Source organism: Leptinotarsa decemlineata, unplaced genomic scaffold (assembly GCF_025532065.1).
Source record: "Leptinotarsa decemlineata unplaced genomic scaffold, Ldec_3_MD MMD2_tig00001393_RagTag_RagTag, whole genome shotgun sequence".
NCBI lineage: Eukaryota > Metazoa > Arthropoda > Insecta > Coleoptera > Chrysomelidae > Leptinotarsa > Leptinotarsa decemlineata.
Window position 1 is genome coordinate 7,035,841 of NW_027412562.1, and position 20,968 is coordinate 7,056,808.

Here is a 20,968-nt window from a genome sequence, read left to right on the forward strand (position 1 = left end):
AGGTTTTCCATAGCACTGGAAAGTAAGATTTTTCAATGCAGCAATTAATTATGTGGCCAATGTATCGATCGATAAAAGGGCTACAATACTTTAACATTTTTGCATTTATATTATCAACTCCAAAAGCATTAGTACGGATACTATGTAAAAATGTGTTCTTCTTCGACGGTTATCAGTTTAAATGAAAATTTGATTGAGGGATCATGAACTGAGTTGTTATAAAAATCAATTTTATTATCACAAATATTGGATACGTTCTGCAGAAAGGTAGAAAAATAATTGTTCAAATCATTAGGGTTAGCTAAATATTCAGGAATAGAGTTTTTACGGCCTGAGCATACACTTAGGTTTTTCAGAGTTTTCCAAGAGGTTTTAGAATCTTTCATTTGGAACACTTGATTCAGGTAAGCTTTTTTCTCACATCTAGTTACAGAAAGAGTATAGTTTCTTAGCTCCTTGTAACTTTCGAAATCTATTTTACTATTAGTTCTTTCGAACTTATGCAGTGCCCTATCTCTTTCTTTTTCTCTCTTTCTTCCTTATATATATATATATATATATATATATATATATATATATATATATATATATATATATATATATATATTATATATATATATATATATATATATAGGAGTTCATGAGAGCTATATTTTGATATAATTTTTAAATATACAGGGTGTTTGGTGTAGGTGCTACAGACCAAAATTCCATTTTTTAAAATAGAACGCCCTGTATATCATTACATATTCAGATGCTACGTTAAATTCTGATATCATTTCATGTTTGGTTTTTGAAATTCGGTTACGGCGTTGTTGAGTTATTGCACTTTTCCTTAAATATAAAGTTTCAAAAAAACTTATTTACTCGTATACGAATCCAGTCTATATCTTTTATTAAATTGAACTAGACTACTACTGAATACAAACCATTATTCTCACCTCTACGATACGATATCGATATCAGTTGAATATAATATTGAAATTCTTGAGAATGTGACTAACTTGAGGGTGAATTGCACAATTTCATCAAGTAGCTTATGCTTGTTGATGCCATAGTAACAAATGTTGTTGAATTGTATCTACTTGTCAGTTCGATTCAGTGATTCTTTGCAAAACAGTAACTGTGTTCTCTGTGCGAAAACTCCAGTATGCCTTTCGCGTTTAGTCCAAGTGATTGCATTGATATGTTATTAATTTTTGGGGAATGTCAGAAAAACTGCCGTCAAGCACAACGTCTATACCAAGAACGTTTTCCAGACAGACCCATCCCGTCACGAATGACTTTTTCGAGAGTTGTAGAAAAATTGCGAACTGGGTCATTTCCTTCTACTATAAAGCATCGTCATCATACGAGATCTGTTAGAACTGAAGATTTAGAGATCAATGTGTTGGCTTATATTATTATTCATCCACATGTTTCTATCCGTACTCTTGCAGAAGAAGTCGGTGTGAGTAAATCTAATGTACAGAGAATTCTGAAAGAAAATAAATACCACCCATTCAAAATTCAGTTGGTACAAGGTTTCAAACCCACGGACTTTGAACGACGACTTGAATTCATTGCTTGTATTCAGGTAATATTACATGAAAGTCCTAACATATTCAGTCAAATTTTGTGGAGCGATGAATCGCGATTCCACAATAATGGAGTTGTGAATCGACATAACAGTCACTATTGGTCTCAAGAAAATCCCCACTGGGTCCGCGAAAGTAATTTTCAAACTACTTGGGGTATTAATGTATGGTGTGGATTGTTCAATGGCCGCATCATAGGACCTTACTTTTTCAATGAAAATCTCAATGGATTGCGATATTTACATTTTCTAGAAAATGATTTGATCCAGTTGATGGAAGATATTCCCATAGCAGAACGACAAGGAATTTGGTGGCAACAAGATGGTGCTCCTCCTCACAATTCACAGGTTGTTACTGAATATCTGGATAGAACGTACCCAAATAGATGGATTGGTAATAAGGGTCCAATTTGGTGGCAGGCTCGTTCCCCAGATTTATCACCGCCTGATTTTTTCCTATGGGGTTATTTAAAAGATATTGTTTTCACTACTCCCCCTTTGAATGTGGATGATCTGAAAATGAAAATTCGACTAGCGTGCAGTGATATTACGCCTGATATTATAAGAGCGACTTGTACGAGAGAAGTGATTCGACGTTTCGAAGCCTGTATAATATCTAATGGGCATCACTTTGAACAATTTTTATGACTTATTTCTAGGTACCTACCATTCTTATGAAATGATTTATCAAGTTATAATATTTACATTGTTATTAATTAAAGATTTGTTTTCGAATACACCTCTTTCAATTTCGCAATTGTTTCATATTCAAAATGATTCCTGACTGAATTCGACAACTCAAAATTGAAACCATTACTTCGAACATCCAAAATTTTGACTAATTTTCATGTGATCTGATGCAGAGAGAATAAATGTACGAGATATTTTAAAAAATAAGTCGTTCTCAAGACTTTACATTTTAAGCAATAACTCAACAACGCCGTAACCGAATTTCAAAAACCAAACATGAAATGATATCAGAATTTAACGTAGCATCTGAATATGTAATGATATACAGGGCGTTCTATTTAAAAAAGTGGAATTTTGGTCTGTAGCACCTACACCAAACACCCTGTATATTAAAAAATTATATCAAAATATAGCTCTCATGAACTCCTAAAACTTTTGTATGAAACATTTTTGTGTATCTCCTTCAACAAACCAGATATTGCTTGTCACATAAAATGTGGGACACCATATATATATATATATATATATATATATATATATATATATATATATATATATATATATATATATATATATATATATATATATATATATATATATATATGTATATATATATATATATATATATATATATATATATATATATATATATATATATATATATATATAAGTAGTATTTAGAAGAATTTTAAATTATCACCCTGTTATTTTCCCTGTTGCCTTGTTGCTTTCCCACTCATTTTCTAAACGAAATATTTATTATATATATTATTATATATATTTTTATTATATCCGACAATTTTTTGCTGCAATCTTCATATCGATCCCAATGGTCATATTTCTTCTACTTAACAACATCGGCATCGACACATTCACAAATGTTATTATTTCCACAAACAAATATTTGCTTTGTTTGTTTACCGTTTGGTTTTAATGCTATGTTTAAACAACTCTTATTCAATCTTGTGAACATTAAGATACACGGTCGGGATTTGTATTGTTGTTCCAGTATCATGTGTCAGATATCACTACCAGTGTTTTCAATAGCTAATCCGATTGCCAACATACGCTAATAATTTATATATACAAAGCAATACTGATGACTTGTTTATTAAATAAAACGCATAGAGTGAAAATATTTCATGTTGATGGTATCTACGTTATTTAATTGAATGTGTTCCATGTGAAATAACTCTTATCAATTATTGTCAGATCATCGAAAATTATTCGATACTTTATTTAGTCAAATGAATTTGCCCCGTTTTTAATCAGGCAATAAATATATCGTGGGAAAACAAATATTTCGAATGTGATTTGAAAAATTCACCTCTCCCAGTTTCACTGTACGATAGCATTTTCAAATATTTTCCATTTTTGTAAATTTGGAAAGAACTTCCATTTGTATTTGTTCTTTCACTTTTCAATAAAACTGGTTTCGAGTCAAGTAATTAATTAAATGCTTTTATTTTGTTCATATCAAATTTAGTAGGTAATTGAAGTTTGACCCCTTTTTGTTGACAAATTGGTCTGAAATTTGGTACACACATCTAGTTTTGATGACGATACAATTCAATGAATTCTGTATCATTGTAAATTCAAGATGACCGCAGCCACAAAATGGCGGATTACATAGAATAACAGTACACTTCGAAAAAGATGCAAATTCGAAATGGCCGCAGAAACAAAATGACGGATTACATATTACCTTGTAATACTGAGGCACTAAATAAACTAAACAGAATGAGAATGATTGAGCAACAAAATTAAGAACTAAAAACTTGAAAATAAAATAAGTGAAAAAAAATTCTGTATTGAACGTTTTTATTGAAAAGAATATGTAGATAAACAGAAAAACAATTCGAAAGGTCCTAGGTAGCAGTCATCACACCGCTCTCCTTAGCAATTGATCAGATAAAAAGGTATAAAACGTTGGGCACAGTATTTTACTCAGGTTAGGTTACGCTACGCCCAAAGATTTTATTATTTTTTTACCTGATCAATACCGTAGGTTACTGAGGAGAGTAGTGTGATGACTGCTACCTAGGACTCTCCGAATTATTTCTTAGTTACCAATCTTATTTTTTTTTCAATAAAACCGTTTAACATAAAAAAATAATTATTTAATTTTTCAAGTAAAAAATATTCTGCAGATACTAAATTTTTTCAACTATGTATTCAAAAAACACTTTATTTTGAGATTTTCACTAAACGATTTTACAAAAACGCAACACGTGTTTCGCCATACAATGGTTTCTTTGGGTGTGTCTTAACTAGCTAATTCTACACATTCAATGCAACATAAACCTTCACCATCTGATCACCATACAAACTAATCAGCTTCGTTGAGAAGCTGGGTTTATTTGGTCGAATTTGAATATGTGTGAACCACAATAAACCCTAGCGGGTTGCGGTGGAGGGTCGAGTAGACCCACTCACTTCAGATCTAACCTAACCTAACCTACGTATTCTACAATTTGAAGTACCTACATTTCGAGTACCTGATTTTTATCTAAGTTTGTAATGAATTAAATTACTTGTGCTTATGTCCCAGTTTCCACATTTGAAAAATATTCAATAACGGGGAGTTATTCAATTTTAATTGATCATTCAGTAAATTACCCGAATTATTGAATCTATGGATTTTTAAACATTCTAGAAAATTGAGTTTAAAACTTATCTCTTCTGAATGTAATGCATTGTATTCATGATTGAACTCATATCCTTCTGCTAAAAGGTTTGTTTGCAAATGTGGAATTGGTCTTTCTATTCACAAAACTACTTCTATGCTCTTTAATTCTTTGGTAAAATGTTCTCCCTGTTTGGCCAATATTCAGTTTTGGACAAGAGCCACAGGTGCTTGCTTTTGTAGTTTTTTGGAAAGAATGGAGTCAATAATATCTATCTTATAACCGTTGTTAACCGCGATTTGTTTGATCAAACTCAGCTCTCTCTGGAAATTACTCTCAGGCAGTCGCATATTCAATGACCTGTGAAGCATACTATTGAATGCAGCAACTTTATGCTAGTAAGGGTGTGTGGAGGAATTATGTATTATAATGTCCGTGTACGATGGTTTGTAGAAAATTGCAAATTTGTTCATTGTTATTTTTTGTAATGGTTAAGTACATTTTTCGTTTATTTTCATTTATAAATATGGGTTTGAAATTATAGAAAAAGCAACTTCAAAACAACTATAAGATTCAGGAATATTTTATTTTCGTTCTGCTGCTGCTTTCTTGTGCTAGGTATCTTACGTTGAAAGATAAGACCTGGTTCATCCTTGGCATGCACATTTCTTGTGAGGGTTTCGGTTCAACTGGTGACGACAGCTGGTTAACAGAAAAACCTCGAGAAAAACTCGTTTCATACTCATTTCTCTCACACAATTTCAATTGAGGTGTGGAGCGATATAGAAAAGACACTCATTTATGTCAAGAAAATGTAAAGGGAATGATACCGGAGAAATAATATAGGGTACACGAAAATATAACTGATTTCATTTCGATTTTGAACGCCGCATTTTTGCCAATGGTTCCTGGAAAGTTGTAACCAAGTGCGTGATTATTCGTTAATTTGTATTTGGACAAACAAAGCTTGCCTCATTCTATTGTGGAACAGAGGAGTCAAGGAAGATTTGAAATTAGTATGTGGGCAGATTCTTTCAGGGGTGGAATTATCGGCTCGTTCATTTATGATGGCACTCTCAAATCTCAGAATTATTTAGAAATTTTAAGGCACAATATTGAACCCTTTGTTGATGAATTCCCACTAATGGAGCTCAGAAAAATATACCTTCAACAAGACGGGGCTTCTCCTCACGACACTGCAATTGTCACCAATTTTTTGGCTGCAAATACTCGGAATTGGCTGACCAACCAAGGACCTAACCGTTGGCCGGCCAGGTCATGGACCTAACGCTTATGAACTTTTACCTCTGGGATTTTTTTTTAATTCTAAACAGGAGTTGTAAGAGGCAGTCATCAAAGTTTTGCTTCTCTCATTCCTATTGAAGTAATTAATTCGCCAAAAAAATCAGGACTGATACGCAATATGCATGTGGAAAGATAAATTTGGAAAAAATCGGTCCGAACTCGGATCTCGGGCCAAATCTCGCTGCCAATTGATGGAAACCCACTAATGTTCAGCGATTCTGAGAAAAGTCTTGGTGTAATTTTAGACACAGATATGAGATTTAATAAACAAATTTTTAAACTTATGAGAAATGCCTTTTGCAGTTTTAAGTTGATTTAGACCAATAGAAATATACTATCCAAAAAGAGCAAAATCACCTTATGCGAGTCTCTAGGTTTTTCAAAATAAAATTTTGCTGATTGTATTTACGGTTGGTCGGTAGCTGGTCGGTTTGACGTGGGTGCTTTGTTCACTCACTCAAATCGATCCCCGTGTTAATCGGTGGCGCTTCAAGCCCAGGCTGAACGATCGATTTTCACTTGCTATCGTCCAACCCGTGTTAGGAATCACACGTTAAAAGGTAAGAGTTAGTCCTTAGCTCGCACAAGTTTTAACTTCTGAGGGTTGTCGTTCGTAGGGGTGCGACAGCTGGTTAACGGAAAACAGATTTTAAACAGGCTATCATTAGTTCCGACAGTCGACGTATTCAATTGATTCGATACTCGTGTGTGCGTTCAATATGTGGGTTACGAAGACGGGAACATGTGTCAACCCATCTTTCGAAACATGGTTGGCTATCAAACAGATAAATTGCAGCCTTTAAGGATCCCCCACACCGGCGCGAAACATTCGCTGCCGCAGCGGACATGGAACCGCAGCGGAACAAAAGACACCGGCATGTATTCATACTGGGCGATGCGAATTTCGCAACGACCGCGGTAGTGCAGCGTCGTTTAGCTCCAACGCAGCTTGTAGAGTTTTTTTCGCTGCCGCTATTGATTCGCCAGTCTGTTTGTTGTGAAAATGGTGTTTTCAACGGAGAAGCTGATCGAAATAGTAAAAAAATATCCAATTATTTATGATCTTTCGCATGATGAATATAAAAATGTAAGAAAAAAAGACAAATTTGGGACAGTATAGGGTTAGATTTGGGAGAAACAGGTGAGTTTATTATTACATATATTTTAAGACTTTTCCTTTGCAATGAAAATATACCTAGATATTAAACAAATTTACGAACTTTCCACGTGTTTCAAATGCCAAGGAAACTGCACGTCGTGGATCTTTAAGTAGGTCTTGAAATACATTTGAACCTGGTTGTGGAGGTTCCAAATCTTCAAAATATCTATCATCACTCTTTTCTGTTCTAAAAAAGTTATGCAAGATGCAAGCTGTATTTACTATTAAAATACCATTTTCTACAGACAACTCAATTGGTCTGTAAAATATTTTTGTGCTAAAATCCCAAATGCATTTTCAACAACCCTACGTGACTGTCGATATGGGTAAGGTCTCATCAGGTACGGGTTGAAAGCAAATGCTTCGTCTCCGATTAGAACGTAAGGACATGGAAGATCTTGTCCAGGAAGTGGTTTAGCGTTCGGGACATTCATAAGTCCTACTTCAAATCTTTGACCCATATTGGAAGCTTCAAAAATTCCCCCATCACTATTTTTTCCATATCCCCCAATGACAATACACGTAAATTTATAGTCAGCATCTACAATGGCCATAAGGACAATTGAAAATTTATGTAGGTAACAAAAATAATTCGATCCAGATTTCTGTGGACATTTTATCGTAACATGTTTTCCGTTTATACTACCAATGTATTTTGGAAAATTCCATATCAGTTCAAATTTTTTTGCAGATTCTTTCTACATTTCAGTGGATGGTTCTGGTAAATTAATTTCTCCCATTCTTTCGCAAATTGCTTGACATACTTTTCGAACAATAACACCAACAGTTGAAAATCCTATCCTGTAGCTATGGCCAATAGTGTAGTAACTGTCGCCAGTTGCCAAAAACCTAAAAGAGAATATTAGTGCTATTTTTCTGCCATGTATCATATTATCGCTTATCTACTCACTATCTACATATAGGTATTTCATGATTTTTTTTCCTTCCATTTCAACGTAAAATTAAAAAAGTTGTGGATGCGAATGTATTTTATACCTCATCTTTTTATTTCTAGGGGAAGAATTAAAGAAAAAGTGGAATAATTTAAGAGATAGTTATGCAAAGTACTTGAAGTCGTTAGAAACTACCACAGGTCAAAGTGCTAAACAAAAGCTATATAAATGTCAATGGGCGAAGCTGATGGAGTTCCTTCATTCTTATATGACTTTTGCAAACACCGTTACCAACATAACATATGTTACAAGTGAAAAAAATACTGACGCTTAATGTGCCTGCTAGTACTCAGATTTATGAGAGATCAGAGTCACCTGTTATTAGCAAAACTCCCCGAGATGAACTAGAGATCCAAGACGGTATGACTCATCCAGACACGGAAGAAATTTCATTGCCTAATGATAATTCAACATTATCTAAAGATAACTCTTGAAGCTCTAATCCAAAGCGCGTAAAAAGATCGAGTGAAACCACCAAGTCTCCTTCTGCTACTGACACAGTTCTTTCCTACCTAAAGGAAAAACATTCTTCAGGGAAAGAAAAAAAAGCTGATGCTATTGATTTGATTTTTTCAGGATATGCAACAACAGTCAAAACGTTTTCACCACGAATACAAATAGAAGCAAAATTAAGACTTGCTCAATTGATGGCAAAACCAGAATTACAATATGAGAAAGAAAAAGCAGGTGGCTTTTTGGTTCTCCATCCAAATACTAGATGTTCTTCCCGAGTTAGTAATATGTCCACACCGCTACTTTCCCCCACGACTCCTGGTGACGCTAATAACTCTACATTCATTCAATTTCAAGATACTTCTTCTGGAACAACGCAGTTTATAAATCAGAGTGACAGGGAATCATCACTCACTAATTATTTTACTAATTATGCTCCAAATATTTTAGTAGATAAATAAGGAAAATTTATTCTATTAAAGCACTTATGTTGGCAGTATGTAATGTTATTTCTTACCTTAGAGTAATTGCTAAACGTTCCTCAGCAGGTATGGCTCCACGATAGTTGGTATCGGCCTTCCGTATGTGTTCTTTAACAAAGTTTGAAATTTTCTCAAACGAGTTTGGCATCATTCTAAAATAGATGTAAAATCTCTTCTCATCTACACGTAACTGAGGCATCAAAGTCTGATACTCGCCACATTCATTACGAAGTTTATTAATTTCATGAAACCATTTCCTTTTCTTTTTTCTTCTGAAATAAAAAAATGCCAGTAATATTATTATTATCATAAAAATGTACCTACTTAGGTACCTATTATTTTCAGTGTCAGCAAGTGCTAATAATAACAGACATTCTTCTTCATCAGAATCAGACGAAGACATTGCAATATGTTAACGATAAATATTTTCAGAAAATAATTTCAAGTGGAATGTATAAATAATCACGGAAGATCCAAGACTGCGGCGGCAAAAATACTGCCGCGTCGGTGTGGGCAAACATGTTCCGCTGCCGCGACGCTAGAAAATTTTCCGCAGCGGAAAGTTCGCGTCCGCTGCGGCAGCGAATGTTTCGCGCCGGTGTGGGGGATCCTTTATCATAAAATCTTTACAATGAAAAAACCTTCATATTTGTATTATAAGGTTAAATTCAGACATGACCAGCACAATATCAATGTACGTTATAAAACTAATATTTCAATCCCGAAACATCAAACCTCGTTGTTCAAATCATCATTTTCGTATAATATAGCCATCCTTTACAATGATATCATCAATGAAATGAAACATGTCAATTCATTCTGTTCAAAGAAAAAATTAAACAGATTCTAGCAGATGGTTTGAACCTTAAATGTTTTAAATAGTTTATTACTGTGGTTATATTATCAATGTAACTTTGAACAATATAATTATTATTACCTTTTTGTGTCTGAATATATTTGCAGGGCCGCATGAATATTTCTATTAGAAAAGATTATTTATTTTTCATCTCAGCATTTGTTTTTTCTTCTTTTCTTCTATTATTTAACTATCTATGGATTAATTTCTATACAGCTTTTTAACCTGAAGTAAGTAGAAATTTTAAGATGTACTTATCAAACCATGTGTTGGAATTAAATTGTAGGTTGAGTGGAAGAGCGCTGCTTCTCAACTCTTGCTGAGAAAGCACGAACTCTGGCCTTTTGTCAGACATGCATATTTTGTTTTTTTTTTGTCTTCATCATATGTTTATGTATTTATATGTATATGTTCGTAATTTTCTGGCAAAAAATTCGATTATCATTATAATTATTTTTCACCGTAGTATTCGCTGGTCAACCCCCGAAACCCCAATACATTCGGGAGGGCGCTCCAGCATTATCAACCAACGACCACTCCCCACACCGTGGGGTAAGTGATCATTGGGTCCGAGAATCATGTGCCCTGAGTAAGCGCAGTGAGCCAAGAATGACAGCTTTCTGCATAGGTCCGGCTAAGATTTCTGCCTTAGTGCGACAAGCCAGTATGATTTTAAGATTCGAGAGTAGAGAGGGCATCATTTCACCAAGGACTCCAATAATCAGAACAACCATCTTGACAGAGGGTCTGGATAGAGTCTGCGGAGTTCGAAGAGAAAATCATCTCGATGTTTTAATCGTTTTTCCTCCTCTTTCAGGAAGATATTCGTCTCGCCAGGAGCTGACAGCTCCACGACACATCGTCGTACTCTGGTGGTCGAGAAGGACTACATCAGGCTTATTAGCTTCTATGAACCTCGGGGTGGGGAACGAGTAGTTCCAATAAATTCAGCACTTCTCGTTTCCCACAACGGATTCAATATCCCACGGAGCGTCGAGGAACACCGGTTTCTCGTCAATACCGTAAGAGTCCCGTAGATGGTAATATAGCACTCCTAGGGCCGCGTTATGTTGATGTATATAGGCTGAGACCGCATATGCTGAACATGCTGTAGCAAGTGCATTAGGGTCTCGGGCGCTTCGTGGAAGGCCCTGCACCTTGTGTCAGGAACCTCTATACCCATCACGCGACTGCTGTAGACTAAGGTGTTGAAGACACCATCCTGGCAAGCCACGATGAACTCCTCAGTTTTCGACTTTAGCCCACTCGACCTGAGGAAAGCGAAAGTCAGACGCTTTGATAAGCCAAGGTTTTCTATGTTATTGAAGAAGACCCCATATAGTGTTACCGCAGAAGTGAGGTGATCTCTGCGGCTTTAATATAAGCTTTTTGCTGAACGGGTTCCAACTCGGTGAAAGAGTTGTGGTCACCTCGTTCAGTGTCAAAAACTAATCCGAGTTCATCAGCTGCTGGGGCAGCTGCCCTAAAGAGAAATGCTCCAATTCCTGCTCTCTCATGATGACGGACCATGCAGAGAAGTGGATCCGAACTCCTGACGACTGCCATGTAGACTCTCTAAACTCAAAAGTCCACGACCTCCCTGTTGTCGGGGGAAGTACAACCGTGGAACGAACGATTTGGGATGCAAACTCTTATATGGATGCATTATCCTCCCGAGTTCACTTTACTACTCCAAACGAGTAGAGTAAGATTGGAACGGCAAGCATATTTGTTGCAGTAACTTTGTTCTTCCCCGACAGTCTCGATGAACAAATCTGTCGAAGTTTGTGCTGATACTTGCCGCGGAGAGAGTTCTTCACTGCTGTTACCTCTTGTATGTGGCGTTGTTTCATCTACGAGCTGCACATCCTCTTCGTAGTCACCGCATCGTCCTCTTTTGAAATGGCACCTGAGCAACTGCAAGAGCTCAGGCGATATTGTGCCTTACGCTAGTTGCACACACACACCGATTTTGGACGGCCGACTTAGTACCGGTCGTCCAAATTCCAATAGTGAACCACATGTAGGAACGAGACCTGGCACACACGCCGACCGGTGATCGTCGCCGGTAAAATACCGGTGAGCAGCCGTCCACTGCCACTGTATCGCCGGCAGTACCGGCGATACAGTGGCCGGTACTGCCGTACCGGCCACTAGTGTTACGCTAGTTGCACACACACCGATTTTGGACGGCCAGTATAAAATCGGCCGATATTTTATTGGTAGCGGGTGCTTGCACACTCACCGGATTTTTATCGGTCAAACAATCATTTGCTTTGTTGTCGTAATTAGCACGCACTACCAAAACGAAGTTAATGCGTAGTGACTACAATTTCACCGAGCATTCGAGACTGGAATCGTCGGTAAAAACCGGTGAGTATGCAAGAGTGTATTTAGTCATGTACGCTCACCGGTATTTTACCGGCGACGATCATCGGTCGGCGTGTGTGCCAGGTCCCGTTCCCACATGTGGTTTACTATTGGAATTTGGACGACCGGTACAAAGTCGGCCGTCCAAAATCGGTGTGTGTGCAACTAGCGTTACGGTGATCGATCCAGGCCATAGAGAGGTTACTCTTCTATTGTATCGAGTCCTGCGTTACACATCTATCGATGAGCAGGTTCTCTTTACATCCAGCGACTCCTCTCTTCGACCCTCTCTGCTCATATATCCGTTCGAACACTCGGTCAACTGCGGTGAGTATTCGTGTGTATAAGATACTTGTAAACAACTTATAACACGAATTCAAGCATGTTATCGGTCAGTTATTCTTAGGAATAGACAAATCTCCGCTTTTGGGGATGAGAAAGGCCCGTCCCCCGACAAACCAATCCGGAATCGGCTGCTCTCCGTCCAGCCATGAGTTACAAACTCTGGCCTGGCGGTGGGTACTTGTTAATTTTTTCCACCAATAAGTGTTCAGCTCATCTGGGCCTGGAGCAGCAAAGTTCTTGGAATCCACAAGGGCTCTCCGGGTTGCGCAGTTCATTGAGCTCAGGATGTCGAAAGCTTCGAACTGCGCTAGGGCTGGAGTGTCTAAGTTCAGTGGCTGCGGGTGTTCATAGATATCCTTCCAGAAGGATTCCACCTGATCAGCGGTCGGCTTATTATCCACAACACGTGGAGGTTTTTGGAATAAGCGAGAAGGTGTCAAGCAAGGCAGTGGTGTTTGGTGGTCAGCAGCACGCCTTGACTTGAAGTGTGATGGATACGTCGTAGTTTGGCGGTTATTCGCCGCACTGCGGGCGTGAAAGGCCTGTTGGCCGTCCTGTAATCCATCACACGTTGGATACGAGACGAGTGTTGTCTCGCCGACGAGATCTTAGCCTTCATCTTGTGTTTGAATCGCAAGGTCGGGATTTCGTCCTTCCGATTCGGAAAGCGATTGGACGACGCTATAAACGGCTGTGTTGATTTGCCAGATGTCAGCCTCTTTTGTTAGAAGAAATGAACCTCTGAATCCAAACAAGCCAGTGGCCTAATTCTGTGGAGCGCACTGCGTGTTCTGATTGACTCCATTGGTGGCACGATGCGATGCTCCTCCCCAGGTGTCGCCTGTGTGTAGAAGAAGCTGATGACATTTCGAACACTTTTTTGAAGAAATATAGTGCATTAATTGTTCTTCATCATTATTATTATCATTGTTGAGGTTTCATTTATTAGTAGTATATATATATATATACAGTGTGACCCATTTAAAATGGAACCACCCCTGTAGAATGTGCATTTTTCAATCAATCTCAATTTTTTTTTATTGAAATATTAAGCATGAAAAACTGTATCTTGACACTAACTTTCACAATTTTAGTTTCATTTCCAAGGCACTCTATGGTTTTTTTTGTTTGTCAAAAACGGCAAAAGTTCATTAGGCAATTTGTGTTTTCAAATTTGACTACACCACTGGATTCGTAGTCGTTATAAATCAAAACTGTCAAATTTTCATTAAAAAATATTTGTTAACAACGAAGTTACAACAACTTCAATTTTGGAAACAAAGTGTTTGTTTGTAATTTTTATTCAGATTATAGACATATTTGAGATCTGACAACACTGTCATCACCAAGTAGAACACCAGTGAATTTGTACAGTGAAAATCCGAAGTCAACAGCTCAATGCGTTCTACAGTTATAACTCCTGAAAATATGGTAATGTGAGAGATTTGTGGTGCAAGCGTTTTGTAATAAAAATCTGACTACGCCACTGGATTTGTGGATAATATTCCCTTAAAATCATTCATTTGAGTGTAGGTTACGAGAAGTGAAAATTAAAATAAAAATTGAATAATTGAATAACAGAAAATTAAAAGTTCATTTTCAAGTTACGCAGTAGTAGACCAAGTTCAGAATCTCATGTCATGGGATCTCCCAATTGCGCTTTTACCAAATCTTGATAGAATCTTGAAGTATTAATGGTCATACTTGTAAGCTTTTTGGAAGTTTCCCAATAATAAATAATAGTACTTTTGTAACAGCGCACCTGGAAAATCACATTTTATGAGATTCTGAACTTACTCTACCTTCTTCTATAGCTGATGAAAACAAAATGTATACAAACAAGTTTCAAAGTATTTATTCAACAATTAATTGCCATTAAGAAAAAACTGATACTAAAATAAACATTGATTTAAAACTAAACATTCAAATTTTTGTGGCTTCTACCAAACCTCCATTAAGTTCAATACATTTATCGTATCTCTTCCGAATATTGTTTACACTATTTCTTATTTGTTGAACTGTAATTTCGGCACAAGCTTGTCGTATCCTTTGCATGAGTTCAGCTCGATTCGTTGGTCTTGTTCTGTATACTTTTTGTGTCAGAATACCCCACAGAAAAAAGTCTAATATTTTTAGATCAGGCGATCTAGGTGGCCATTCAATTAAGTCACTACCTCGTCCTATCCAATGATTTGGAAACTGGTTATTTAGCCACTCTTTAACAATCCTCGAATTGTGCACGGAACAGCCGTCGAGCTGAAAATATAAATTTACTTGTTCCGCAAGAGGCATTTCATCTATTTCGTCCGATAATTGGTTATTTAGAAATTCCAAAAAATTTTGCCCGTTTATGTTTCCATCAAAAAAATATGGACCTATTATTCTATTTTGTACTATACCACACCAAACGTTAACTTTTTCGGAATATTGACTTTTACAATTTATGATCCAGTGCGGATTTTCCGTAGCCCAATACCGAGCATTTTGCGATGAAACTACCCCATTGGTGCTGAAAGAAGCTTCATCACTAAACATTATGCAGTTTAAAAAATTTCTTGTATTCAGGTACTCGCCTTGTGCCCACAAACAAAATTCCATACGTTTCACTTCATCACCTGCCTTTAAAGAGTGAAAAAATTTAGGTTTAAATGCTCTCATTTTGTTTTGTTTAAGACATCGTCGAATAGTCTCTCTCGGTAAGTTTAAATCCAAACTGGCGACTCGTAAACTTCTGTTTGGGTGGTTTCTAAAATAATCTAAAACAGCACCTTCGTTTAAATTTCTTCTTCGGTGATTATTTTTTAAAATATGTTTGCTGACTGCACCGGTTTCTTTAAATGTTTTGTTAATTTTACTGACGGTGCTTCTGTCAATGGTAAGTTGATTTGGATGTCTGTGATTAAATATCCTAGCTGCTTCTCTTTCACTATGATAATTGTCCCCAGAAATTCTCACAATTTCAATTCTTTCTTCTAATGATAATTGTAAAGCCATTATTAAATGCACGTAACTAACAACTATTATTTTATTTATGATTAACTGTCAAAATCACAGCCTACTGTTGATTTATTATAAAACCTTTGCATAATGAGTTCAGCTTCCTCAAATTATTGATATCTCCTCTAAAAGATTGTTTTAGCTGAGTTATGAAGAATTTACAGGGAACAATTTTTGTCCTGCTCTCTGTTTTATTATTGAATAAATGATTTCCATGCTTTAAATCAATTTGATTTTAGCGGCTATGCGGAAGAATGTACTAAGTACTGCATAACTTGAAAATGAATTTTTAATTTTCTGTTATTCTAGAATACACTTCTCGTAACCTACACTCAAATGAATGATTTTAAGGGAATATTATCCACAAATCCAGTGGCGTAGTCAGATTTTTATTACAAAACGCTTGCACCACAAATATCTCACATTACCATATTTTCAGGAGTTATAACTGTAGAACGCATTGAGCTGTTGACTTCGGATTTTCACTGTACAAATTCACTGGTGTTCTACTTGGTGATGACAGTGTTGTCAGATCTCAAATATGTCTATAATCTGAATAAAAATTACAAACAAATACTTTGTTTCCAAAATTGAAGTTGTTGTAACTTCGTTGTTAACAAATATTTTTTAATGAAAATTTGACAGTTTTGATTTATAACGACTACGAATCCAGTGGTGTAGTCAAATTTGAAAACAAAAATTGCCTAATAAACTTTTGCCGTTTTTGACAAACAAAAAAAACCATAGAGTGCCTTGGAAATGAAACTAAAATTGTGAAAGTTAGTGTCAAGATACAGTTTTTCATGCTTAATATTTCAATAAAAAAAAATTGAGATTGATTGAAAAATGCACATTTTACAGGGGTGGTTCCATTTTAAATGGGTCACACTGTATATATATATATATATATATATATATATATATATATATATATATATATATATATATATATATATATATATGATGTGTTGTTCTTCCGGGTGTTCATCCGTTGGGTACTATTCGATAGTCGACGTTTCGCCATCATCTCAGATGGCATTATCAAGACGAGTTACTGCTTCGCTTCGAGAGGTGTAGAGTTATTTTATTGCAGGGTGCCTAACGTCCGTGTGTTTTCCAACACATATCGTAGGCTGTCTGAATCTGGTATTCATCATGCCGAACCTGCAGTAAATCCAGGAAGACATAATGTCAATGTTGAGGAGCAAATTCTCGCAGCCTTCGAAGCGGATCCTACCACCAGCATCAGAGTTGTAGCGAGAGATTCAAACCTTTCGATATGGAAAGTGTGGAATACGATGCACAACGAAAAGAAATATCTATTTCACGGCACGGGTGTGCAAGGCTTGGAGGAAACGGATCCGGCGAGACGGATTTTTGTTTCAGATTTCTTTACAAAGACAATTTTCAATAAATGTGTGGGCTGGGGTCATCGGACGCACATTGGTTGGCCCACACATTTTGCCTGACAATTTGAATGGACAAAATTACCTCGAATTCATGATAAACCACTTGCCAATGTTACTCTATGATGCCGAAGTCCAATATTGGACACGGACAGGCCGATCACATTTCAGCAAGATGGATGCCCTGCACATTGGGCTGTAAGTGTCCGCGAACATCCGAACCGCTGTTTTCCTGGCAACTGGATCGGGAGAGACGGACCCATCCCCTGGCCTGCCAGATCGCCCGACCTGACTCCGTTGGATTTTTTGTGTGGGGTCGGGTGAAAGAACTCGTATACACAACAGAAATCACCACGAGAGAAGAATTACTTCAGCGAATAGAGGCAGCGTTTGAAATTATGAAACAGGAAATGCAAATGAAAGTAACCACAACTGAAGTACGAAATCGTTGTAGAAAGTGTATACGCAATGGTGGAGGACATTTTGAACACCAACAATAAATTTTTACAGTACAAAACATTTTTTTCTTTAATTCCACAAAAATCCATATTTACGACCTTTAACTGGTTCAGGTACCCTAATTAAAAAAGTTTAAGACTTAGCTAGGTAAATGATACCTCAAAAGAATTGGCATCAAAGGTCAGATTTTTTATTTTCTTTTTCTTTTTGTAAAGTTTAAATGCTCTGTACATAACTTTTTTGGACACACTGGTTCTTCAAACTACTTTAGTACGATTGGGGACACATAAGACTACTAAAATAAATTTAAAAAACCGGACATTTCTGTTAAGATTCGAAGTTATTAGCATTTAATTGACCAATTTTGGGTTTTTGTACTAAGAATCGTAAAAGTTCCCTTAAAAATAAAAAACGCGCTAGAAAATAAAAATGTTTGTATGAATATGTTCTACATGAACTAGTGTATCACCCCTTGAAGGTTTGCACCCAGCTACCAAACACCCTATATATATACATATATATATATATATATATATATATATATATATATATATATATATATATATATATATATATATATATATATATATAGAACAAATTGTTATCAGTTTTATTGAAACTGTGTTTTAATTACTGCTGTAAATAGCGTTCTCAACATTTGATAGCTGCTACTAAACAATTTCTGTTTTATCGCCACATCGTCCAAAGTATGAAAGTATAAAACAGACCATCATATACCATTTTTCATAATTCTCATACTTCATTGCGAATGTGTTTGAAAATTAAACAAAAACCACTGATTCAAAAGCGTTATTACTGCTTAAATCGATATTTAACAGATACCATCGTCCAAAGCCTACTGGATCAAAGTGTGCAATTCAAAGTCTACATGAAAAAATCTAAAAGCTCTGTGTTTCCAAGATGACTCTAGCAAAACATTAAATGTGCTACATTCTTGGAAAATTATTTTGAATTATTGAATTATGCAGGAATATACAGGGTGTCTCATTGAAAAATTAGTTTTTCATCAATAACCATTTGAGAAAATGAGTTAACTAGCTTAGTGATCCAATAATTTTTCTGAAAAATGGTTGGATAACAGGATCAATTAAAAAAAAACATTGTTTTCTTGCCGACGTTTCAAATTTGATTAAATTTTTCTTCAGGGCTCGAAAAGTAGTTTTTTGTGTTGATAATATTACAATTTTAAAAACCATCTGACATATTGAATACTTATTCAAAAAATAAAAAACATTGCAACAAACGTTTGTTTTATGTCTTTTTTGTTGGCGTTGTCTCGGAAATCTGGTTGTTGCAATGTTTTATATATTTTTTTAAATATGCATCTAATATGCCTGATGGTTTTTAAAATAGTAATATCAACACGAAAAAACTACTTTTTGAGCCCTGAGAAAGAATATAATTAAAGTCGAAGAAGAAAACAATTGTTTTTTAAAGAAAAAATTGATCCTGAAAATTGAACCAACCATTTTTCTGAAAAAATAAGTTTTCCACACCATTGAATTCTACGTAAAAAAGTGCTAAGGAAATGTTTTCATAAAAACAAGAATTTTTTTACGGGGAAAAAGTTACAGCAACTCTTCAAAAATGCACATTTTCTAAAAAATATGCTGTTACTCAGAAACGATAGATATCGATATGCGGTTTTCACCATTAAGTTTGTCATAAAATTTGACCCTCAGACACAGCCATCACTTTTCATGGATCTAGTTCAAAAAGAGGAGTTTCCCTTTACAATATGTATTTTTTTTGTTCGCATTTTTATAGTCATAGTCTAGTTTCGACATTCTCAACCTGAATCTCACTCGACAAAGGATTTTTCAACACCTCCTTCCTTGCTGCAGGGTATCAATCATATCATTATCAATAATTACAGTAATCGAAGTAAAGTTATGACTCCCTGCTGAAACAATCTGTTATCTCTTTATTGATATCGATGAATTATCGAAAAGGTAATGGTGTGATTGTTCAGTTTTTTTTTATAATTTTGTGAGATTTGGCAAATTTCTACAATAACATAACCCCAAATTATTTCCATGAACCCTTTCGTGAAACCTTCACCTATAAGAAGAAGTCCTAGAAACTAGTTCAAAGCCGTCTCTACCAAACAACATTCGAAAAGTCAATATTTGTAACATTTTTTTTTTCTTTTTTCCAGGTCACCTGCCGACGTCATGGCGGAGCAAACAATGCGGGCAAATCAACTCCTGAACCCCTCACCTATCTCAAACCGATAAATTTCGAGTACCAATTGAGAAAAAATATAGTAGAACGATAAACAATACGGCAGTGTCGAGCGCGAATCTGCGACAATCGCGTCGATAACGATAAACAAATAAATAGAAAAAAAAAAACCCGAGAATAAACAAAGGTCTCCACACGTTCTTGGCTCCGGTCCAGACACGTATCCTGTGGGAGAGATATCGGTGGTCAGCGATCGCTTCAAGCCGATATATGCGCGTGTGTTTCGGTACGTTGTGCTTCTCGTCCCGGCTGAATAATTCTGCCGCAGACGAGGAAGCTCCCCAGGTGCAGGGCACAGTCCCGCACGCCCTCATCGTTACCGCGGACAACCACGTGTCGAAGATGGACCATCTGGAGGAGTTGCAGGTAGGTGGGAAGTGGTTCACTGTATAATCGAAGTAAATGATATTGTGCATATTTAAAGTTGACGGCACTCTTAAAGGTCAAAAAAACTAAACCGGCAGCGAACTAATCTGCGTGGACTGTAGACTTGGCGGTTCGTATTGGATATTTTTTACTAACCGAGTTTTACGATTGGCTGGGAAGTCATAAAATTAAATTTGAAGTCATGTTACGGTGACGAATAGAAATCGGGGAAGGTTATCGCCGTCGTGTTCAGTTCAGGAACTGATCGCGATTTGAGTGTTGAAATCCGATATTGGTGCAGTTATAATTACTTAAAATTTTTGTTATCTGTTTAAAATGTGGCGTCCTTGGACAAGTACTAATAGTAATAACGAGTGTGATAACAACGCAGTTTTTGTAATCTTCAACCCAGAGTAAATTTTTTACGGGTATCGGATCGATGAGGATTTTTTAGATTTTGTTTATGATAGTGTTTTGAACAATACTATTAACTTTGAGCTGGGTGCGAATTTTTGCACCCTCGGACGTCTAAATTGACCAGATAAACAACATTTATGACTAACGGTATCATTTCATTTCCAGTATATTAGGTACTAACAAACGCTAACTTTAAAATTTCGTGATAGTTCCAAAAGCTGAGGAAATGAAAGCTGAAATGG

At 36.1% G+C, this 20,968-nt stretch overlaps 1 protein-coding gene across 3 annotated transcripts in view; it reads left to right on the forward strand.

Moving 5' to 3' along the window:
• Window positions 1-20,968, forward strand: part of LOC111509749 (cGMP-dependent protein kinase for) — a 509,933-nt gene that overhangs the window by 63,565 nt on the left and 425,400 nt on the right. For all 3 annotated transcript variants that reach the window (XM_074175926.1, XM_074175924.1, XM_074175925.1), the window contains exon 2: window positions 19,858-20,309. In XM_074175926.1, the coding sequence (XP_074032027.1) occupies window positions 20,154-20,309 (156 nt within the window). In that variant the 5' untranslated portion in view covers window positions 19,858-20,153. The remainder of the gene's footprint in view (window positions 1-19,857; window positions 20,310-20,968) is intronic.